Source organism: Doryrhamphus excisus, chromosome 16, assembly GCF_030265055.1.
Source record: "Doryrhamphus excisus isolate RoL2022-K1 chromosome 16, RoL_Dexc_1.0, whole genome shotgun sequence".
NCBI classification, from domain to species: Eukaryota; Metazoa; Chordata; class Actinopteri; order Syngnathiformes; family Syngnathidae; genus Doryrhamphus; species Doryrhamphus excisus.
In genome coordinates, this window is record NC_080481.1 from 4322140 (window position 1) to 4347733 (window position 25594).

The window sequence follows — 25594 nt, forward strand, 5'->3', positions numbered from 1 at the left end:
CCGACATGTTAAGAAATGTATGTACAACAAATTAACAGTAAGTATGGTCAAAATGTAACATCATGGATGTTTACGATCTTTCACTACATTGTCTTTGGAAGTGCAAAACGTTTTGGGGGATGCCACAAATGTGCTGAAATATATAAAATATGCTAAAAGTGGTTTTGTATGTTTTCATCATTGCTTTTTTCGGACAGGGACATAAATATGCTGAAATTACCACAATATTTTTTTGAAAGTGCACATTCCCTCTGTTGTGTTGTATGTGAACATCACACATATTAAGGATGCAAATTGTTCTTTGATTAGTTGTGTGAATAAAACCATATTTAAAAACTTTAATTTATTTGTTTTGTGTAGACAAAACAGTGTCATTGTCACTACCGGCACCCCTGTTGTACAATAAATATTTCTGATGAAATGTAAAAAAGAATAAACACCCTGGTAATTTTGGAGTGTTTGTCCGCACCGTACTGTCATAATGGTGGAAGGAACTAATTGTTAAAACGTTGGTTCCTACCCGGAGCCAAATTTCAGCAGGACGCGGTTTCTTTCCGATTGGCAACATCAACATGGTTTAGGGTGTGGTAAATAGGAATTACTGCTACAAGTATCCCTTACATATTACATTTATCTTTAAAGCTAGCATTCAATCCGCATGGTTCTGTGACGACTATTGACGAGGGCCTTCAAAAACTGTGAGTATGAACGCTGTCGGTTCGTACTGGGAAGTGGAGATCGCTTATTCTAGTCGTTTTTAAACAGTGTTCACAGATTTAGGTGACAGACATGGCTAGCAGCAGCAGCGTAGACATGGACCCTGATGTTGCTCGGAGGCTGTTCGAGGAGGGAGCTACCCTGGTGTTGCTCGGGGTTCCTCAGGGTACAGAGATTGGCATTGACTGCAAGAGTTGGCAGGTTGGTCCCCGCTTCCGGGGAGTTAAGATGATCCCTCCGGGGCTGCACTTCCTCAACTATTGCTCTGTCAATCCACCGAGCTGTGGAGGAGAAGTTGGTCCCAAGACAGGCATGTTCCTCAGTCTCAAACCCAGAGACTTACTGCTGGCTAACTGGGACCCCAAAGAAGAGGATCTGGATTTCTCGGCCTCCCAGAACGAGGAGGAACTCAGCCGAATCAGAGCGAATCTCCAAGATCTAGACCCATACCTTGGACCCTATCCATATGAGGTCATGAGGAAGTGGGTGTCCCTCACAGACCGCCTGAGTGAAGAAATGGCCATCAACCTGCAACCCCTCTCAGGTCGAGTGTGTGCCTACAGCGATGTTGTTCCTGAGACTCATTTTAGACATACCAAGGACCGTGTTGACCAACCGAGGAACGACACAGCCTGCCAGACCATGAGGGAGGGTCTCGAAAGGCTCCCCAAGATGAAGGAGAGAGAGGGGACACGGCTGCGGTTCTCTGTCCTCCCAGAGAAGACTTACCCTCCTGGGGCCACGCCAGCCCAGATCACCCAGTGCAGCATGGACCTCACCTATGCCCTGGAGACTGTGCTTGAGAAGAGCCACCAGCAGAAGCCCCTGAACTTGCTGGGTGAGTGCCTTGACTCTTTTTTATTACCCCCCGCACCCCCCACCTTTTGAAAAGACATGCTCTAACCTGAATAAAACCCATTTCCTTCCTCAGGTGAGCTCCAATTTGCCTTCGTGTGCTTCCTTATTGGAAATGTGTATGAGGGCTTTGAGCACTGGAAGCGTCTTCTGACATTGCTGTGTCGATCGGAGTTGGCCATGCAGAAGCACAAGGAACTCTACCTGGCGCTCATTGCTGTGCTGTACCACCAGCTGGGAGAAATCCCCCCCGACTTTTTTGTTGACATTGTTTCTCAGAACAACTTCCTCACCACCACACTGCAGGTGCATACCTACCTCATCAGCTTTAATATGGCGGAATAGCTAAGCCTCCTATCGTTGCTGTGTGCGTGGTCCAAAATAAATCACCTCCGGGGGTCTCTAATTTGTGCCTGGTCACAAACGCTGTAACTGTAGTCAACCTCCAGATGAACTCCAGGGTAGCGGCATTTGAAGAATAATGCTCTATTATCTGTAAATGTTGGTTGTGCTCCCCAGCTGTTGGTGTGAGACTCATGCACGTTACACTTGCTGTACTCTTCTTTCCAATAACCTGCTCTGCAGTATTAGTGCTGGCTGAGGATTGTACAGCATTGGGCTTGTTGCTTGTTTGTGGTCTGGTTCACTTTTTCAAGTTTGAACAATTCCATTCCCCACCGCTTATCCGGTTCCGGGTCGCTGGGGCAGCAGTCTCAGTAGGGAAGCCCAGACATCCCGGCCTCCTCCTCCAGCTCCACCGGGAGGACACCAAGGCGTCCCCAGGCCAGCTGTGACACATAATCCCTCCAGTGTGTCCTCGGTCTGCCCGGGCCCTTCTGCCCGAGCCACCTCTCCTGGCTCTCCTCCATGTGAAGGAGAAGCGGCTGTGCTCTGAGCTCCTCACCCTATCTCTTAGTCCAGCATCCCTACGGAGGAAACTCATTTCAGCTGCTTGAATCCGCCATCTCCTTCAACCCAAAGCTCATGACTAAAGAATAGTGGCGACAAAAGCTCCTAAATGAATGTCTTTTAGCCAGGTGTTATTTTACCAACTCATTGTTTCACTGGACTACTGCTTCTATACATACAAATGAAAAACTAACTTTGACTTCTTCTGCCAGGACTTTTTCCAGTTCGCCAGCGGTTCTGGAGTTGATGGTGCGCTCCGCAAGCGAGCGGAGAAATTCAAAGCCCATCTGACCAGGAAGTTTTCCTGGGATTTTGATGCAGACTTGGATGACTGCGCCCCCGTCGTGGTGGAGCCACCTGAGGGTGTTACTATGGACTGAGTTCAGGTATTGATAATGATTAGGACTGGGAAAGATCATTCAACACTAGATGTTAGCCCTCACCAGATGCGACACCACTTGTCTACATGCCACACATTGAGGAAACCTGACCTACGTGTCCTGTTCTGTTGCTTAGCTGTACACACCAACTATGCCCCCTGCTGGTGGGTGGTAGTAACCCTGTTAAGCATTTTTCTAAATAACATGTTCGCATAGGATTTAAGGGTTGTAATGTATTGATAAATGATGCAACATTCATAATAAATAATACATGTATGATAACTAGTGCTGAAACATATGTAGTTTGGTTACACCGCATACAGTGCATTGTCTTTAACGCTACCACTCATTCAAATGGTTCTCCCTTTTAGAATGCATAATCTAAGCTATTACAGTGAATTATTTTGACTAAATTATCTGACGAGATGTACTACAGCACGCAGACACGTCCACGTTGGTGATGTCTGTGTTTAAAAACTGGTGTACTATACTTCTGTCATGTCATTTAAAAAATCTGCAATGTCGCGAATCGGCCACAGTAGGCTATAAAGAACGCATCGGGTCTCAAAACTCCAAATGACAGAAAACAAGTAGCAGATCAATACAATGAAAGTGTTTCAGTAAATGAAATTATATGCTGGGTCAAAGGCCAAAGAGGAACATTTTAGGACAGTATGTACTGTAGGTAATAGCGATAATGCTAATCTGCATGGAATCAGACTATGTAGTTGCTGTTGGGTTTTGATGCTGAACAGCATGGATACGTGGAAACATGTTTTGTCATATCACTAGAGCCGGCCATTCAATAGTAGTGTCATCTCTACTCCCCCCAGGTTTTTGTTTCTTCTGCTGTATTTAATTGCTTAAATTACCTGCGAAAGTACAACCATAATGTAATTATCGGAATGGAAATAAAATGAATGTTGGGCAAATTGCATCCACGAGTACACATGGGGTTATAATGCAGATTGTGGTCCAGTATCAGACCACAGGTTCTGAATGTGGCTTATTTTCCAGGATGCAAGTAACCAGTTTGGATCACATGATAGAAGACATAGTAAACAGTAATGAGCTTTTTCCAGTCTGAGGTTGAAATCGGATGAGTACGGTCTCCAGAATGACCCCAGTGGGATGTGTTTGGTGTGCCAGGCCCTCCTTTAGTGAATGACAGTAAACAGCAAGATGGCACAATTAGGCCACGTATAATTACGTCTATCTCTCTACTGAAGGGCAACGCTACATTTGCATTCACCTGACTGGGAGCTGGAGCATGCCGTTCTATTTGTCTGCCATGATGGAACTTATTATAATAGTTGCACAAGGGGGCGGACCTACCATTTGGCAAACACAGGCATTTTCGTAGGCCCCCCAGATTTCCAGGGGCCCTACTTTCAAACAAGACAGGATATGCTCAAAAAATAGTAATAGGCCCAATTTACATTTTTGGCTTCCATTCTGATTCAATTGTATTTTTTATAGGTCTTCAAAGCATTACTAATAATGCAGCCAAAGTATTGCTGAATTGACGTTTTTTTTTATCACACAACCTGACCAACAGTATTGTTGGGATTTTGTAACGAATCTCTGTCAGTCAGGTACCTAATCCAGTGCTTCTCAAATGGTGGGGGCAACTCTGCAGTTTGACTCTTGGATATGCTTGTATTCTTCCAAGTTCTCAATTTTGTTGGAATTTCCTGATTTCAGTTTCAAGTTAAGTCTGTACAGCACAGATAAATAAATAGATATCAGTTCCTCAATACTATTTGAAATCGGGTGTGTGCAAAACATTTCTGTCGCCGAAGGGGGGCATGACAGAAAGTAATCCAATCCTAAACCAATAAATGTCCATCCAATTAAGGATACAATTGTAAACAATGGGGATGCAAAATACTTTTAGGGTCATTTGACATGGTTATAGATCAATTTGTGGTGGGATTTAGAAATATTACTTTATTTTTTTAACACTCTCTCCAACTCTCTTAGGGGCCTATGAAATCAGCTTCATTTTTCCCCAAATTAACTTGTTTTACAATGCCATTTTTATACCATGTCGGAGTGTGGCCCAACTTTACAAAGGTTATACGGCAAACAGATCGGCCCGATCTCATTCTGAAAGCTGTTATTATCAGACCCTCCAAATATGGCCTGCCGATCCGGGACACTTTGGTGCAGTTTGGGCTCAATCATATTTGGAAGTTTGGTGTCCAGACATACAGACAGGGCAGTTGGGGGTGCACTCAAAGGGATTGCAGACAGACGCTCAAAGCAAAAGCAGTACACTTCTTTTGAGGCTTTGGCTGTGTTTGTTTATCTGCCTCATGTTCCCATGCAGACTGACTGACCAGGGCCCCGTTTCACAAAGCAGGTTCAACCAACTCTGAGTCTAACCCTGAACTCTGAGTTGATCTACTCTGAGACAGGAAACTCTGAGTTACGGGTTTCAGAACACGTGATTTCATTTGGTTCAATCAACACAGAGTTTGTTCACTCTGAGTTAAGCGCGTGCACCACGACTTTAAAAAGCCCTCATCAATAGAGCCCCGTTCCCTCGATTCACCATGGCAACGAGTGATAAGAAAAGATCGTCATATTTCAGTCCTCTGGAACTGGATATATTAATGCGGTCATACGGCGAATTTGAAAGCGTTTTTAAAAAGAAAAGCAACATTGAAAGCGTTTTAAAAAAGAAAAGCAACACGGCTGCAGCAGCAAAAGAACGCGAGTCGGCGTGGGACAAGATTACTGCTCGAGTCAATGCGTAAGTTTAAATTTATTATATACATTTATGCAATCACAATAATATTAGGCTACAGATGCAAACAAGTAGAATGGTGTTACAGCTACAATTTATGTCACTTAGATGTAATCCCACCGGCGAAAAAAGAACGTGGAAGCAGCTGAAGATTAAATATAAAAACATTGTTCAAACAGGTAAGCCCTCAGCATAACAGTCAGGGTGCCTCTTTTTAATCATGTTTACCACTAAATATCATTCAGCGGCTGTTTCAGTGTGCATTATCTCCAACATAATATTGTTTTCACACACATAAATGTCCTCGCCTGTATACAGTTAAATCAGACATATGAAAAGCAACATCTAACTTCTACTCAGCCAACAGAAAGCGGGCATCTGCCCGCAAAACTGGCAGAGGACCACCCCCACCACGTCTGACCGAGGCAGAGGAGCTGGCCATGAGTCAGACTGTCGGGAGGCCAGTTGCAGAGGGGATCCCTGGAGGAACCTCATCCTCGGACATGATTACACAGGAGCCACCAGCCTTGATAAGATGCAATAGGCCTAGGCCTCAAACTTCTTTTGGACCTATAGTTCAATGTTAATTTCCCTTTCATGTGTTTTTCTTTTGTCTCAACAGATTCTGAAGGCGTACTTGATCTAGTGGATCCACGTGCCACTTTAACTGTAAGTAGCCAATAGTCCAGAGATTTTGCCATATTTGAAGTATAGCATAGTGAAACACAACACTCTGAACAGGATGATGAAGATGATGGGACCACAATGTCTGCTGCCTTCTCTGTGGCGTCTGAGAGGGAGCCTGAGAGGCCTACAGAGGTAAAATCTTGATGTTACTGATTTCCTCTCCATTCACATGTCTTTACATGCTTTTGTGGATTATAGTGACTTTTAGCCTACACTGAAGTATTAACGGATTCTTATCCATTTTAACAGAGCATGGCTGGGCAGCAGGAAGAGGGTCCCTCAAATAATGTCATCCTTATGTGTTCCCAGCTACCACTAAAAGAAATCTACAAAGTGCATTTATTAAAAACAGTACAAAAACAGAAAAAGAAATGCTGCTGCTGGACCGCCAGATAACTAAAACGGATCTGGAAATTGAATTATTAAAACACAAGTTAGAGGTGGGTGCATGGTCATAGGTGAATTGTGTTGATGATTGTAACAATTAAAACGTAAGAAACCTTTTTTTTTTTCTTATTTGTAGGAAATAAAGAAGACCAAATAAAAAAAATTTTGTCTTTCTGTTTATTTTACTGCTGTTGGTGATGGTCATTATGAAAAACGACCAAACTGGCTTTAAACACGCGCGACAATGAATGAATCACACCGTGTGTAGCGTAAGAGGGCGGAGACAGAAAGAAACTCGAGGTTCATTGAAGAAAACCCGGTCCCGACCAGGTTATGTTCACAGAGTCTGTTGCCATAGTAACTGACACCGAGGTTAAGTTACCTCTCTCTGTGAAACAGGCTGGAGTTACTCCTCTGTCTCTGGTTTGACTTACCTCCCTTTGTGAAACGGAAAACTCAGAGTTTCCCTCATTTCAGGGTTAACATTTTCACTAAACCTGCTTCGTGAAACGGGGCCCAGGTGAAACCATGTCAGTGGCACAACAAATACTCGAATAACATGCCAGGCCATGTTTTACTGCACTAATAAATGTGTCTGCGCCCATGAGGTCATTCTTCCATGAGAGCTTAACTAAACATTGGGCGAGTATTTAATCAGTAGGTTTTAGACACGCCGCAGGTCTGAAATGATCCTGGCCCACAGTCCATCAGATAGCTGTCACTCTCCTCCCGCCTCCCACCTGCCCATCACATAACTGATCTCGAACTTCCCTTTTTAGTGACTGTTGTCTTTGGCAGTGACACCTGGAGCTGAACTCTGGCAGACACTGTTGCAACAGACAGGATGTGAATACCCAACACCCCCCCAACACGTCGAAATCAACTATTATTTTTCATCCTTTTATTTTCTTCAGCATTTTGTGCGAATGTCAAGGGGTTGCTTTGAAAGCACTCTTCTCCCACGGCCCCCCTGGAGCATTACCCGCTGAATGCTCCATAGATAAAGTGAGTTTTAAGTGAGTATGATGAAAATAGTCATCCAAAAGTCTTTGTTATTGCCAACCCCAAAGTCCTGTATAATAATCCAGGAATCCAGGGACCTCATCCAGGATCATCCCATATTTATTACTATTCTCATATATACTCGTGCTTTAAATATTTCACACATACTGATGAATCATTTGGATTATTTCCCCCTCATACATACTCTTTTTGTTTAATGTGATTTTGTGTTTGGAAAAGTTTGGGCACCGCTGATGATTTTCAGGATTTTCACTAGTTGTTGGGATCATCCATTCCCGGTAAATATATCATATAGCAGACCAACATAGGGATACATGAGAAGTAAAATGAACTTTATAGGATTTACAGAAAGTCTGCAATTATTATTTCAACAAAAGTAGGCAGGTGCATAATACATTTGGGCACCCCAACAAAAAAAAATGACATCAATATTTAGTAGAGCCTCCTGTTGCAGAAATAAATGCTACCTATAGCTTCCAATGAGGGTCTGGATTCTGGTTGAAGGTATTTTGGACCATTCCTTTTTCCAAAACATCTTCAGTTGAGTCAGGTTTGATGGTTTCCAAGCATGGACAGCCCGCTTTAAATCACACCACAGATTTTCAATCATATTTAGGTCTGGGGACTGAGATGGCCGTTCCACAATGTCTTACTTGTTCCTCTGCATGAATGCCTTAGTAGAATTGGAGGAGTGTTTAGGGTCATTGTCTTGTTGGAAATATCCACTGATTCTTGAAGACTGTTGGCAACAATCTGCTGAAACTGACTGGAATCCATGCCACCTCGAACTCATGTTAAAACATTAATGTTATAAATTTGACGTTTCCTTCTTTAATATACATTTCTTTATCATTCCATTGAAATTGGTTGCTGTGGTGCTGGCTCTCACCTGGCTTAAACCACACAATCCCTCCACTAATTGGGGCAAGACTCAAGTTAATTTCGGGCGCTCCATTACCCAACGCTAAGCTCGATAACGTGTCTAAACTAGAACAAGAGGCACTTGGATATCTTGTAGGGATGAGCTGGATACTCATTATAAACGAGAATCCATAACGGATAATGCAATTTTGCCGGATAAGAGTATGGAAGGAGTATATTTGTTCATTATCCGTATTTGAGTTTAAGGAAAATGCTCATTATGTATCCCCCTTCATGCTCTGTGCTTGGCCAGTCACACAGCCACTGCCTCTCTGAGACGGATCTGCTCTCGTCTAATTTGGATTGTGAGATAAAGTCACTTGGAAAACTTTGCTTCAAGTACTGAACGTTGTGTCCTGACAAAAAATACAGTGAACAAGGCTGACAGATGATGTCTCATGCTGAGTTATTGGCCTTTTAGAGACTTTTCCGTCTCTTTTCCATCATGCTCCCACTCCCAAAAGGGCCAAATGTATATTAGCTCTCGACGTTAAGGGATTTAAAACATGATCCAAAAGCTCTTGTTCATTGGGAGCTACCCTCACAGAAGGAAGGTCTCAACCATATGTTGAATTTACACACAGGAAGACAAATTGCATTCTTGCTTTAGATACGCAGTAGAACATCCATGAATGAATACCTCCAGTACTGATGTTCTGTATTAAAAATGATACATGATACACATACCATAGGTAATTGTTGCTCATATTAGAATTGTAGTATTAATATAAGTGAAAAATGTAAAAGCATTTGATAGGTCAACACCCCAGTCTTTTTAAAAATTGTGTAGACTGTATTCCTGTTTTGTTTAAAATCATATGTTTGTATTGTAAAGTAAGCTTGGGTATCCCTGCTGCAATTAATCCTATAGACACCTTTGCATATATTAGGGATTATTTGTAATGGATGTATCTGTATCTGTAACTGATCTGTCACACAAACACAAATGTAATACAAATCTGCAGCTTTGAATGTAATAAGCCCGCAAATGTAATACATTTCCCACAAACGTAATACAATTTGCCTACTGCAAACGTAATACTGAATTTCCTGCAAATGTAATAACTATTACATTTTATTCAAAGAGTATCATTTGAATACATGAATTGAATTTTAATAATTAAATTATAATTTATTTTAATTAAAAAATTAACAAATAATACCAAATAAGAGTATTGGATACTTCCAATACCATTTTACTTCCAAAAGAAGTCTTTTACTTTGTAGGTCAGAGTCATCCAAGCTCTCGTCCACCTGTTATTTTTGTAGAAAAGGTCTCTGATTTGTTGTGCTAACTCACTGCTCCACAGTCTCATAACGCGGACACAGATGTCAGTGTTATGAGACTGTCCGATGTTAAGTTGGTCAGACAATGATGGCCTGATATAAATCCAGGTAAGGTAATGGTAATGGTTTTATTTCATTTGAACATGCATCAGAATACAATTGAGTGCATCACATAATCAGTCCACAGTTCCACATGTCCAAAAGGAGTAGGAAGAAGCAAAGCTTATTAAATCCTACCCCTCCACCTGGTACTTTTACAATCAGTAACTGTTACATTTGTTCACTTCCTGCTTTCCATAATACAGTTTAAGGTTTTTTTATTTTCATTTTTTAATAATGCACCTTGTACCGAAGTACGAGGTGATATGACCATACAGTGACATAATGGGTACCATAGTAACTGTCAATATAGTGATATGTATAGCACATCATGACTGGTTCAAGACTCTTCATCCTTGTATTTAGCAAACATCAACTGCTTGTATTGTTTCTTGAATTGGCTCATCGCTGTGCATTGTTTGAGGTCCTTACTCAATCCAGCATATAAGTATTTCAAATTTAGTTCTTCCCTGAGATCATATTTCTCCTCTCTTGTAGAGAAATATTGGATGACATTTTTAGGTAATTGGTTGTTTTTAGCCTTATGCATTATTTTAGCTGTTTGGAAATTAACTATATCAGCAAGTTTAAGTATTTGTGATTTTAGAAATAAGGAGTTAGTGTGTTCTCTGTAGGCGACATTATGAATTATCCTTACTACCCTTTTTTGCAGTACATTTAACAAGTAAAGATTGCTTTTATAGTTATTACCTCATATTTCCACACAATAAGTCAGAATAAGTCTCCGTGAATCACCACCTTATCGTGGTGGAGGGGTTTGAGTGCCCGAGTGATCCGAGGAGCTATGTTGTCTGGGGCTATATGCCCCTGGCAGGGTCTCCCAAGGCAAACATGTCCGAGGTGACGGGACAGACCAAGAGTGAATCAGAAGACCCATATGAACAAAAACAAGAAGAGGAACCGTACCTCGCCCGGATGTGGGATACCGGGGCCTCACCCTGGAGCCAGGCCCGGGGGAGGGGCTCGCAGGCGAGCGCCTGGTGGTCGGGCCTTCACCCGTGGAGCCCGGCCGAGCCCCGCCCGAAGATGCCACACGGGATCTCCCCCTCGTAGACCCACCACCTACAGGGGCAAGCATAAGGGTCCGGTGCATTGTGTGTTGGGTGGCGGTCAAGGGTGGGTGCATGGGCGACCTGGTCTTCAGCGGCCAAATCTGGTTCTTGGGACATGGAATGTCACTTCGCTGGTGGGGAAGGAACCTGAACTTGTGCGAGAGGTTGAGATATTCCGACTAGACATAGTTGGACTCACCTCAACCCACAGTTTGGGTTCCGGAACCAAACTCCTCGAGAGGGGCTGGACCTTGTTCTACTCTGGAGTTGCTGCAGGGGAGAGGTGGCAAGCTGGTGTGGGCTTATTAATATGATCTATACAAGATGTCCATCCTTGTATTTCTCCTAAGGCTTTAGTAAATGACAAAATGGATTGTCTGTGCTGAAACATTTAAAGGAGTAGTTCACCCCCAAATGTTTTTTTTGTTTGGATTAGTCATGCCATGGAGACCCAAGTTTTACAGTACTTGTATTTGTTGCATTCCACACTGGTCCAGATTCACGAAAAAGTCGATCAAAACTAATTTTTGAGTGAATTCATTGTAAATCAGCATGAAAATGATCTATAAGCAAAAACATGACCGTATCTCTTCATTTTACCTCAAAAACCGAAAATAACGAATGACTTTAGTTGGCCAACTTTCACAAAAACACTGACTTGTACCAAAACTTTATAAGTCACATCATAAAACACACTGAAAGTTGGTAACTTAACGCCTTCCACTTCACATCATATCACACACTAAAAGTTTATCCCCCGCGACCTGAAAGACAACCACCACCATCACCCAGGGTCTACAGCTCTACCGATGGAGCTCGAAGGAGGGCCAGGACCTCTGGCGGAAACTGGTCCGTGGCCTTGTTCGTCTGAGTCTTCAGCTTCCGCATCCGGAGGGGGCTGATCAAGGGGTCAGAACTCTCAAGAAGACGGTGGAACAGGTCGGTGTTCGACTGAACCCGGGACATCTGGCGCGAATGGTGCTCCCGGATGGCCTTGAAGTCCTTGTTTCTTGCTTCTTGGGCTTCCTCTGACATCGCCCCCAGGGGAAGGAGCATGCCGGCGGAGACAGCGGGAGCATGGATCAGGAGCTTGTGGACCGACTGTGGCATCCTGAACCACCCATATAGGCTGACCAACATCCTGGCCGTCTCAACCGCGTACACGCCGAACCGCTCCTCGTCGAGGTTGAAGTTGGAGGACGCAGCGCGGAGGAGGTGGCTGAAGCGGCGGATCAGGGTGGAATCAAGGCCCAGAATGTCCGCAGACGTTTCGTGCTCCAAGAAGAAGCGGCGGGCAGAGTTCCCATCGTTGGTTGTTCCAGATCCGCCAGGAAGGGGTTGGTCGATTAGGAGCCCCAAACGCTGACGAAACTCGGTCTTGATCCGCTGCTTCTGTTCCTTGACAATCCGCTGCTTCTCCTCTCCACGGGCCTGCCACTCGCAGAACGGGAGTCTGTACGCGATGTGAAGGAGCATCTCCATCGACCGGATCCAGCAGTGGAGGGTGGAGATTCCGTGCTGGGTCCGGTCTCCAGTGGGCCGGGCCAGAACTCCGTCGATATCGTTCATCTCGGTAGGCTTGGCCAGGCAGATGCTGCAGACCTGTTGCGACCGGATGTCCTGGATGGCGTTGTGGACCTTGCCGTCAATCATGGTTAATGCCATGTCGTGGCGGACGGAGATGGTGGCGTCGTTGGTGAGTTGGACGGTTGACGGCGTGAGTGACTCCACCTCCTGCTTGAGTTGGACGTAGGTGGAGGTGGTCAACTCCCTGGACTCCTTTTCGAAGATGAAGCTGATCGGACGACAGAAGAAAGTGGAGTTTGGCTTCGGGTTTGCCCAGATCACTCGGCCATCCTCGGTCCGGAGCCGCAGAGGGACCATACTCGCCAGGAACATGGTAGAGTCGTCGACGTCCGTTGACTGTCGATGGCGGTAGACTTGTTGACCGGTAGCACCGTCAAACCCGTACTTAGAGGTCAGGATCAAGGAGCCTTGAGCTGCCGACGATTGGATGACCAACGCCTGGAGCGTGCACAGCCTTGACGCCGTGTGGTCAACCAACTGCTGCACGGGGACAGAAGCGCCACGGTCGTCGACAGCAACTCCAGCCGGATGGCATCGTTTCTTGGCATCCAATACGAAGTTGTACGGCGGGAAGATGTCGGCGACGTGGTCCTTCGATGTCTCACGGACCACTTGGTACGCAGCTCGCGTCATGTTGGTGTTGAAGAGCAACACGAGAGCTTCGTCGGCCGACAGCATTTTCGGAAGCGATGGAGGGGGTGCGCGGTACGATGCCTGCACCACTGTAGGGTCCGGGCCATCTGCTGCCATCACTTTCTTGATGATGTCAGCTTCGGTGTGCCTCCCCTCCTTCCTCAGAGTCGTCTGAGACGCGTACGCCAGCTGCTCGCCGGTAAATCCTTGGTCGAGGAGCTGGGACACGCTGCGGCGCCGGGCCAGTTTACTCCTAAAGTTGCAAAAAGTGGCAAAACCTTTTCCAACCAAGTAAAGAGTGATGTCGTACGTATCACATGATGTTGATTTGAGTCTGTGCTTGGCCCTTCTTCTGTATTATATGACCCATTGAACAAACACTAAATGACTGCTCGACAACCAAAGGGAATTCTCCCAGTATTGGCTCAAAAGGAGAAACGACCACCTGGTTGGGCAGTTGCCATCCTTGGGTGACTGGAGGTACCACAAAAACTTGGAAACACGCACGTTCACTAGTGAGCACAAGTGCCCAACATTTCACTTGCTGGGAAGCGGTACAAAGAGGAAACTGAAAACCTTACTTTTGAACGCGCACTGCTCCTAATCAGCGGGCTCGAGGACCTAAGTAAAAGCACACCCCAGTTCCTCATGAACTAAAAAAAGGAAAAATACCCCTTTTTTCGAAAATCGGAGAGATCAGTTTTGATCGACTTTTTCGTGATTCTGGACCAGTGTGCATTCTTATGAAAAAATATGGAAAGAAGACATTCATGACTCTTGATTCTGGATGGGGACCGAGTGTCCTCAAGCCATCATGACATGGGTAATTATTAGAAAAAAAGAAAAAAACATTTTGGGAGTGAACTATTCTACAATCCAACAAGTCTTTAGAAGCAAATTGTGGACTAACCTCTGAATGAACTCCAAAGTATTCGCTGCCTCTTCCTGGTACTCTATGTTGAAAACATAGTAGCAGGCCATTAGGACAGCTGCTGCTGAGGAAAAGTCAGGAAGGTCCTCTGGCTGAATATGTACGGCTCCCTCCATGACCAGCATCCATTTCTGCGCCTCCAGAACAGAGTCCCCTATTACACACACAGCAGGTAGAACAATTATTGTTATACTGTATGGTTTAGCATATGAAAAAGTAGACAAATAATTATATCTATAATTAAAATACATGTGTAGAGATTAACATGCTGTCATGTTATGGTAATCCAGGTTTTTACTTGACCTATGTACGTGTAATGTCCTTCCAAATGGACCAATCCTAGAATTGCATCAGATTCCTCAATGAGAATACAATGTGTTCAGTTGTGTGAATCTATTACATAAAATGGAGATGTTTTCATTTTATCACATTAACACTTGTTCTTCCACCTGACATTGGAAGAGAGAGTTACACTTACTAAGTGCCAGCAATTTTGGTGTGCTTGGGAGAGACTGGCTTCTGCATCTGCTGAGGTGGTTGTCACCTAAATAACACAAAAGATCAGACAACATAATTTTATAGTATTTAACACAATAATGTCTTTCTCATCAGTTATTCAATAAAACCATGGTTTGTCTTGTATTGACCTGAACAGCTAATGGCAAGTGTTTATGAAAGAACAATGTGAAAACTGTTACTGATTACAGTAGAGAGAGAAAAGTAGGCCATAGTTGATCATTAAGTGCAATAAATATTCAGTTGACAAATATGTTTAAAAAGCATCCATGTTCACATGTTCCATGTACTTACATCAGCCAGAAGAAAGAGTGAATCCTCTTTTTCTTTGAATTAGGCCATTGTGACAAGTAGAGATGCAACACTATGGTTGCTGTTGCCCACCTACTGATGTCTTTCAGGACTGTCTTGACATCTGTCTTGTAAGTTGACTTTGAAAGCTGAAAGCTGAAATATAGCTGAAGGCCCTATTGATGAAAGTTAATATTAGCAGTCAGTTACGTACAGACTATGGTCACATATATTTTCTTCTTTGACTTACCAAAAAGCTGTAAGCTTTGTGAGAAGACAGTGAAGAAAGTAGTATTTCTTTCAGATCCGCCTTTCCCCTGAATTATAAAAGACAATGAACATTTATGTCCATTATTTATGGACTGGTTTTACTGTGAAAGTGTGTGTAGTTTACAGTACTCTAATGTGAAAACATTTACAGTAAATTAGTGTCAATACTACAATAGTCCAGAATAGAATCACACTACTTTATTGACAGTAATGCACTGTCAATAATACAGTACCATACTGTGGAAATCACAAAGATTTGTTACAGTGTAGCTTTTGACCCAGTTCACAACTAATCCTCTTATTCCGTACCTTTGTTGTCATCATAAGGGTCTTCTGAATCACTCTTGGTCTGTCCCGTCACCTCGGACCTTGGAAGACACTACCAGGGGCATATAGCCCCAGACAACATAGCTCCTTGGATCACCCGGACACTCAAACCCCTCCACCACGATAAGGTGCTGATTCACGGAGGGGTCTGTCATATATATATCCATATCTACATCTATATATCTATCTATCTGTACCTGTATCCATACTTGGAGTGGGTGGGGCACAAACCACAAGTGGGTGTGGTTTAACCTGAAATGAGCAGGGCTAAAATTTTACATTGAAGTTGCTATATGTATCGTTTATTCTTCACATATACGTATGTGTACTGTGTATGTGCGTAAGCGATCCTTGAAATTGTATTCTTTTATTATTGTCAATGAGCTATGTGGTGATTCATGCAAACATGGCAAAAAGGGAAGTAATCTGTCAGCCTTGCTGACTATTTTTCTCAAAGGCAGCGCTCAGTACTATGAGCAGTTTTCCAACTGACTTTATATCACCAGCAAGCAGATGTAAAAAAAAAAAAAAAGCACCACCAGTGACAGATGCACAGTCGTGCCCGCCATCTATGTAAAACAAGTGTAAGATTACAAGGTGCATATTGCAACATATCGAGAGGGATGTACTATTTTAGCATGCTTATGTCAGCCATACATGCAGGTTACTTGATGCCGCCCTAATGTTGCGGCCAGTCAATGAAAGTTTATACAGCACTGTGCATGTTACGGAACAGGTTTACCAAGTACCTTCAGATAGAAACCAAAATAGAGTCCAGCTGAAGAAAACCCAATTAAGTGTAGGCATTGTGACAAATGGCAAGCCATTTTCAACATCCCAATTGTACCGCTGAGCTCCTATTGCAGCTGCCGGGTCAGTCTCGGGAGAGGCAGTCGCTGTGTGTGACTGGCCAATCACAAAGCGCAAAGAGTGAATACATAATGGCCGTTTTCTTTAAACTCAAATACGGATAATGTAACCAAATGTACTCGTTTCATACTTGTATCCGGCAAAAATGCATTATCTGTTATGCATTATCTCGTTTATAACGAGTATTTGGCTAATCTCTACTCGATATATTAGACCCGGGCTATTACTGTCAGTGTATTACCTAAAGGAAGTGTTGTTGGGGTTTCAGAGTTGAATTTTAGCTTGGCGCGAATTAGTGCAGGAACAGTAGCCCATGTTTTTATTCGGGATTATTGTGCCTTGTGAGATAACTCAGACCTGCAATAAAAGCCTTTTGTTCTGGCAATCAAGTCTGACGTTTGTGTATTGCACTGCACATTACAGTAACGTGTACTGTAGAATACAACATCTCATTTACATTCACAGCCTTGGATTAAGTCTTCTGAATGCCTTATATGTGTATAAGGGGGTTGAAGATGTGTCAGTCAACAGAGAATGAATGGAATGTACAGTATACAGATAATCCATCTTTCAAAAGTATACTGTCTGCTACAAAAACTATTTAAGCTTCTTCTCCCTTTGGATAAACTACTGCAAACATGCTTCAAGCAAATTCAAAGCTAATCCATCAGAGGCATTTCAGGGGTCATGCTGAGTGAATAAACTGGGCCTCAAGTTCAACATCTCAGCCTTGAATGCACATATCCTTATTTCAACAAGCAATAGCGTGAGAAAACCTGAGAGCAGACTGGAATGTCAGGCGTTCTTTATCTCTCTCTCTTTCACGTACGTTACTGCTCACCACATGTGTGATTATCAAATTTAATTCAATATTCCATATCTTGTCCAGCACTGAGCAAAGATTTGTTTGTTTTTGAGATTCCTGGATGAGGTTTTAAAGGTGACCTACGACGCCTTTTCCACTTTTCTGACCTATAAATGTAGTTAGAATGTTGTATTCTCATGTTAAACCATGGCCAAGTTTCAGATAATGAGCCCTGAAAAAAGCTTGTGATGAGTCTGAACGCTTGGTTTCAGAGAGTTTGACGTCAAAGTGAGCTGGACGTCCTAATATGGGTGTGCCCGGGTACAAGCTGTAGACTTGCCTTCCCTTCCTTGCAGATTGCAAGTGAAGTACAACAAAACACAAAACTAGACGAGAGTCGAACTAAGCAAGCAGTCCAAGGAAAACAAAAACACAGTCATAGAAAGGCTACTGTAAAAGCGTCAGACTCAGGAACAAAAAACACAGAGGCAGAAACCAGCGGGCAAATACTCACAACAATGCAGATAAAAGCAGGGGACATGGAGGCTGGTGGTTTGCAGGGGGAAGCAAGGGAGTTTATGTAATCCCAAGCTAATCGGGTCCAGGTGAGCAGGAGGGCTAATCTGGCCCAGGTGTGCAGGAGGGCTCATCGGGTCCAGGTGAGCAGGAGGAGACCGCCTGCTGCCACTCAGAGTGCATTAAAAGAGAAGAGGCAGCAGGCAGCAGCAGAGAGACAACAGATGATGTCAACAATACCTTACTAGTGAGGATAGTATAGTCTTGTGTAGCAACGTGATGAGGAGAATCAACTTCCTTCCTGTTGCTGTCATTGTCATTTTCCTCTTGAGCTAATACAAGCACAACATTGTTTTTTAAAAAGCAAAACAATAGAAAAATGTGTACCGGAAGGTGATGAAGCAAGAGGCTAGCTGATATTAGGTTTCCTTACCGTCTGGATTTTTTACCTTAGTGCCTCATTTTGCATTCAATTTGAAAAGGATACAAGATGTTAATCTGCTGTCCGTCCTGTACATGCAAGATGGAACAGGAGGGGAGACAAGCAGACTCCCCTATTATAACCTTGACCTTGTACATTGCTGCTTTGACTTCTGCCACATCATTCCTACAGGAAACTCTTATTCTGTGGTCTGAAAAAAAGATTATTGAGTCAGACATGGAGGTAGGTGATCAAGGCATCATTTACACCATCTCCACATCTGATGTCAGCTCAAAGACGTCACGCATAATGGGAACTCAATCTGACCCTTGAACTCCACTTTGTCTGATCCCTCACCTAGGACCTGTCATGGATGACCATACCAGGGGCATAAAAGCTCCTAGGATCATTGGGACACGCAAACTCCTCCACCACCACAAGGTGGGAGCTCAGGGAGGCCACCTCATACACCAGCAAAGGCTAGAGTACCAGGGGAAGGAAGCCATGCTGGTAGATCCATGGCTTAAATTTCCTGACCAGGCTTCTCTACCACCGACAGCCACGTGTTCAATTCCATGATGGTTGTTTGGATAGCTGTTGTGTCCCTAATACTGCAGTTGAAGATCTTGCCTCGGCTCTTGACTGGCTTCCCGGTGATGGAAGGAATGACCTCCTGACCAACAACACAATTTCCCAGTTTGACTCATTTTGATTAGCGCCACCGCTCTTGTTAATCACATCAAAAATTGGTTTGGGCATGCTTGATGCTATTACCAGGAGGCTTGTGGGAACTTTATTCCAAGTGGTGAAGATAGCTGTTTTCTCAACAGGGAATAAAACTTTTTCCACCTTTCAATGTCCCATGTTTGATGCTCCCTGGCAAAGTCTAAACGCGCGGTTTTGTGGTGTTGAAGGAGACGAGGTCCTTGAATTTGTTTTGTGTTTTTGAAACCTGTTTCACGCTGATGCAGTCGGCACCACTAAGGGTCTTCATTTGGGTCAAGGACCGCCTTGATGGACAAGATCCTCCGGCTCAGCAAAGGTGTCCTTTTTGTGGGTCTACCACTTAACTTTTTTTGTTCTGTAAAGCTCAGGATTTTAAAAAACAATTTTGAATGACAGTCTTACTGCGCCCAACCTCCGAGCAGTCATGGCACGCTGCTAGAAACCTTGCATATGCAGGTCGACAAGTAGAGAAAACTTCTTAGATTTAGCCATCAGGAGGACATCATCTGAATGCCTGAAAGAAAATTTGAATTTTTGCTTTTAGCAACATGTTTTATCCACTTGTCATACTCTACTTTGCCTCCTACGCAAACACAGCCATTGTCGTCATCATTTACAGTGGAATCTTGAGTTCACGATTCCACTGTAAATTCCACTGTAGATTCTTCCGGTTTAACAACCATTTTGATTTTAAATTAATATTATATATCCTGCAGCACGAAACTCACAACCGTTCTTAATAAGGGTGCCAGATTCAGACCAGAAGTCAAAGTAATGTAATTATGAATTACGAACTTCAGCAACACCCTGTCTGTAATAGGGGTGGGGCCGAACTACAATAAGGTATTCGGAACGGCACGAATAATGACTTTTTAACTAATAATTAATGTGAACAAATACTTTATAAATAATAAATAAATACAATTATTTGCATTTTTGGAACAATGAAAACGTCCTATCACAATATTCTTTGTGAGCCTGGATCGGCCAATGTAATGAGTGACTGATATTTTATGGCTGATATTATTATTATATTATGAAACAAACATTGGTCAATTTATTCCTACTGTGATGTTTTTGTACATCCACCCATTTTCTATCCTGCTTATGGGTTGCTATGGTCGCAGGTGTATGCTGGAGCCTATCCCAGCTGAGGTGAGAGGCGGGGTACACTCTGGACTGGTCACCAGGGTCACCAACATATCGACAAACAATCATTCACATACTTTATAATAGGATAGTTTAGGATTGTAAAGGATACTTTACAATCACCAATTAACCTAGCATGTTTTTGGAATGGGGGATGAAACCAGAGTACCCGGAGAAAACCCATGCATGCACGGGGAGAACATGCAAACTCCACACAGAGATGCCCAAAAGTGAAGCATCAAACCCAGGTCTTTCCGATCTCCTGACTGTGTGGCCAACATGCTAACCACTCATGCGCAGTGCGGCCCCCTGATGTTATAAAATGCTGTAGTTATAAAATGCTGTCAACATTGACAAAGTAATGAAATACGAAGTTACGAAGTAATGAGTAATGAATTTTTTGAAACAAACGAATGAAATTTCAAGCAGGCATGAAAGTACACAAAAAAATGTCCAAGTGGGTGAGGGGATAATGTTCAGTTCAGTTGATGTTTTTCTTTACCTTCCTGTTTATTTCTACACACACATACAGATACACATACACACACACACACACACACACACATTATTAAGCCACTTTGTCCTTGAACCTAAGTAAAACTAAAATCATGCTGTTTGGTAACAGCAGAAAGGACACGTACAAGCAAATCAAATACAAATAGAAACACAAACAGCTAAAATAATGCATGAGGCTAAAATTACCTAAAAATGTCATCCAATACTTCTCTACAAGAGAGGAGAAATATGATCTCGGGGCAGAACTAAATTTGAAACACTTACTATATACTAGGACTACGTTAAAAAGCCATAGCATTTCAGTATGTGGAATCAAACTATGGAATGGATTGAGTAAGGACCTCAAACAATGCACAACGATGAGCCAATTCAAGAAACAATACAAGCAGTTGATGTTTGCTAAATACAAGGATGAAGAGTCTTGAACCAGTCATGATGTGCTATACATATCACTATATTGATACAGTTACTATGGTACCCATTATGTCATTGTATGGTCATATCACCTCGTACTTCGGTATGTGACAAAAAAAACAATACCAAATAATTACAAAATAAAAAAATAAATTAAATCATATTAGAAAGGCAGGAAGTGAACAAATGTAACAGTTCCTGATTGTAAAAGTACCAGATGGAGGGGTAGGATTTAATAAGCTTTGCTTTTTCCTACTCCTTTTGGACATGTGGAACTGTGAACTGATTATGGGATTACCATTGCCATTACTTTTGTGATGTTTGGGGTTTTGCTGAACGCATCCCAAGATCTTGTAATAAGAATGAGAAGGCCAGGATGAAGGAACTGGAAAGGTGTGGGTTGGAGGTACATACAGTATACGGTGTTGGTACGGTACTGCTGTGTGTGTTCGGGTCCAAGCTCCAAGTTCTCAAACAGTGTCAGCTTCTGTGTGACTATGTGAGGATGCTCCACTGTGCTTCATAGTATGTGCTGCACTGTATGTATGACGTCTGACATCAGCTTGCTCTCATGTGCATGCCTTAATTACACAAATAATGTAATGTAATTCATGGAATACATTAGTTACGCCGTTAACGTGTTATTTTTGACAGCCCTTATATATGTGTATCGAACAATACACAGGTTTATATTTATTTTATGAACTTCTGACGCCGCTCTGTGCTGAAAGCTCAGTGTTTCTGCGATCGACTACTCTGCCTTACCCAGGGCTCACACTGGATCTTATGGAAGCATTTCGTAAGATTGAAATGCCTGTTGTAGGCTCACACCAACTCTGTCGGAGCTGTGCCAGCTGTACAGACGCCGGAGCACTCTCTGGTCAATTTAATCATAAATACATGAAACATACATACAGCCGGAAGGCAAAGCTCTCAATTTACCGGTCGATCTATGTTCCCACCCCCACCTATGAATGAGATCGCGCATACGGGCGGCTGAAATGAGTTATCTCCATAGGGTAGCTGGACTCACCCTAAGAGATAGGGTGAGGAGCTCTGGGGTACACCCACGCCATTGGGATCAGCGTGCCGTCCTGGCCCCACACCATGTCCTCCAACCCCTCTGGAGTGAATTGTGCGCACTCCTCCTCCATAGCCCTCCTTCTGCAGGGTCCAAAAGTCCATCTCTGCGAGTTCGTCGTCTAGTCGGATCACTCTGTCACGTTTCGGCATGGTCGTGGAGTGTTGCGACACTAGGATGCAGAGATGAGGACCCAAATGCAGGTAAAATGTGTTTTAATGAAGATGCTATGCAGCAGAACAACTCACTTGCATGAACACAAAAGACAATGATCCGACAACGGAAAGAGCACACACCTGAACTAAATAGACGAGGTGAAAATTAGAAGCAGGTGTGGAAGATACAAAAGCAGGAAAACAGAAACTAGTCAAGACAGGAAGTGGATACCGAAATAAGAGCATAAGCCAGGAACTAAGGCACGAAAGGAAACTAAGTGAACTGTCAGGGGGGCTAACTCCTGCATCGTGACAGCTTTATTTACTACTTTCATGTTGTTTTTGTGTCATGCTGACCCTTTAAGCAAGTGTGCAGCTATGGATGTTAATTTTGTTATGTTTGGAGTTTGCCGTTTGCTCCATTATTAGCAGCTGTTGCTTTGAGCACCCTTTTGCTAATCATAGCGATTGTAGAGCCCTGCAGCGATATGAAGGAAGGGAGGCTGCATAGCGGGAGTGAACAGCAAAAAAGACGGTATAAAGGTTGCTGGATGAAGATGGTATCAACCATGTTTACCGTCTGTCGTCATGGGAACACGCTCAAAAAAAAATTGAAAAAAAATAATTTTCTCTTTTCTCCAGCGGTATTTTCTCCATTAAGACGCACCAGGCAGTTATGAATATCAGATACAGCGTCTTAGATTTATTCTAGCAATGTGATTGACTGAAACAACAGACAAAGAACATTCTCGAGAATGGAGACAATCTTAACAACCGAGTCGTTGCTCAGCTCAAGGAGGTCTGTCCCCCCCCAACCTTTGGGGTATTTATTAAGAAAACCCTTATCTAGTCTTTGTGAAACTTTGATCAACAGGGGTCCTCTTTGGTTTTCTTCTACTGGCTTGGTTCTGGTGAAAGAACATCCTACCTTGTTTCCATCTGGTCCGCTTTCCCATGGGAGTCCGTCCTGTTCGCATCTCCATGTGGTCTGCTTCCTCATGGGAAAGTGTATTGCATCGTGATTCCATCCTGAGTGTGATGTATTCTGTAAAGCTTCCCTCTCGTCGTGTTAACTCTGTGGTGTCTATCTTTAATTAGCACTCTAGTGTAATGAGTACCTGAAGTGAGATAGACTTTCAACTTGCAACCATTTGGGCTAATTATCCTAAAATAAAACAGTCTACAATATATCAAGTTTACCTATACTAATAGATATTGACGTTGTCAGATACTATGTGTCTACTGAAAGCCTTTCCTACAAAGATCTGTCTTGATAGAGAATTGTGAAAGTTGGTCATTAACAAACCCGATTTTATTATTTCATCAATTCCTTCCCTTGAAGTGGATGCAAACATGAAGGCTTTCAGGAAGATACATGTATGCTATATTACACATGATCCATATTACACTCATATACGTACATACACTATTTAGCATACCCATGTTATCTCCATCATTAGCATGTTAGCAGCTGTATACTACACTGCACTATACGCTGCACTATATCCTTTCAAGCGCGAACAGAGAGACTATCGTGAGTGCAGCATCACTGTGCTGAAGATTGAACAGAATATTGAACTTTTTTTCTGTATTTATTTAAAGATAATAAACTATGTTATAGGAGACTAGGGTTTAATTCCCTGCCTCTCCCTCTTCTTCTTTCTTAATTTATTTCAGACATGCATACAATGTTACATCACATATACACATATACAATACACATTTAATTGCGACACATGTCTGAAAACGAGCAGGAAGAAGCAAAGCTTATTAAATCCTACTCCTTCTCCACGCCAGAGCAGTTACCAATTTAGTGAGTGAATTTTCCACACACATAAACAGAAGAGTGGGAACATTGGACACCCCAGCAACACCCCAGGACATTGCCGTAGCACACCGCCAACCCCGCCAGCCAACCCACCTGCCCCAACCCCCCCAGACCCCGAGTGCCCAGCACTCCAGCAGTCCCCGCACACACTGTTGCCCTCCAATAAGAAGCCATTATGGCCGGACCCACAAGTATGCGTGATCCCTGGGCGGGTCTACATTTGGATGGATTCTTTGTACTGTCATTGAACAATCTTCAATCAGTCCTGCTCAGGCATCTCTGTGTGGAGTTTGCATGTTCTCCCCGTGCATGCGTGGGTTTTCTCCGGGTACTCCGGTTTCCTCCCACATTCCAAAAACATGCTAGGTGACTCCAAATTGTCCATAGGTATGAATGTGAGTGGGAATGGTTTTGCCCAGGGATTGGCTGGCCACCAGTCCAGGGTGGACCCCAAGACAGCGGGGGTAGGCTACAGCATGCCCGTGACGTGACCCTCGTGAGGATAAGTGGTCCAAAATAAATGAATGAATACTATTTTACTATTTTCTGTGGCTATTGTTCCATAAGATTGTTTACATTTTAATAAAACTTTGCATGCATATTTGGCTTTGACTTTTGTGTAAACTCACTTTGTGGAAAAAATAAGGGTATATATATGATATATTGATATCCAACCTAAATATACCGGGATATGAGTTTTGGTCCATATCGCCCTGCCCTAATTGGAAGCTTATAAAACTGTAGTATTGATACAGTTCTCAAACATGACCTCAAACCTCTTCATCTTCTTGTGACCTGGTCTGAAAAAGTATTCTGTTTTTTCTTTGGAAGCTAATCTTTTGAATACTATTAGGTTTTGTTGTCTGGGGACCAAACACAAGGAACTTTGGAAACAGCAAATACTGGACAGGGCCAATCATTTAATCACAGCTGGCAAGACAAGAAGCTAGAAAACAGAGCACAGCAGCAATACAAGGACATTTGCAGACTCCATATTCTCATCTATGCAGCTATCGTCGTAATACGTAAAGCACACGCAAACACACCCTTATTTGCGAGCCATTGTTCCTATCATGAGTGCACTGGGGAGTTGGTGTGGTTTAGATTCAGCTGATGACACTCACAGAAGGCAGAAGTTTACTGCATAAAGTGCTGCTCTATTGCAGCTCTCCTGTTGAACTGAAGTGAACTGAAGCTCCCTGCACAGCAGCACCTGGGAGCATTTAAAAAAAAAAAAAAAATTTCTATTGCCCTGTCATGCAGGGTTAAATTCACTTAATGGTTTTCCGTACTGAACCGTGGAAGCTTGGTTGGCACCACAGCTGAAATCAGTGTGAATGTGGTGCAAACGCTCACTTGTCACAGTCCATGGGGGCTTTGTGCGCTCATCGGTCAGTCCGAACTAGGGAAGTGCCAAGACCGACGTGCACCCATCACCCCATAGGTGCTCACGGAGTCAGAAGTGGTT

The 25594-nt window shown here is 43.2% G+C and overlaps 1 protein-coding gene across 4 annotated transcripts in view; it reads left to right on the top strand.

The window, feature by feature from the left end:
* Nucleotides 1-501: 501 nt before the first annotated feature.
* aar2 (AAR2 splicing factor) overlaps nucleotides 502-25594 on the top strand; it is a 37263-nt gene continuing 12170 nt past the window's right edge. The window contains exons 1-5 of one of the 4 annotated variants that reach the window (XM_058051823.1): nucleotides 502-698; nucleotides 766-1555; nucleotides 1649-1878; nucleotides 2694-2867; nucleotides 18619-19087. In XM_058051823.1, the coding sequence (XP_057907806.1) occupies nucleotides 790-1555; nucleotides 1649-1878; nucleotides 2694-2861 (1164 nt within the window). In that variant the 5' untranslated portion in view covers nucleotides 502-698; nucleotides 766-789 and the 3' untranslated portion in view covers nucleotides 2862-2867; nucleotides 18619-19087. Of the gene's footprint in view, nucleotides 699-765; nucleotides 1556-1648; nucleotides 1879-2693; nucleotides 5941-15645; nucleotides 15812-18618; nucleotides 19088-25594 lie in introns of those variants that run through there. The other 3 variants (XM_058051824.1, XR_009119798.1, XM_058051822.1) reach the window with 3 other exon arrangements.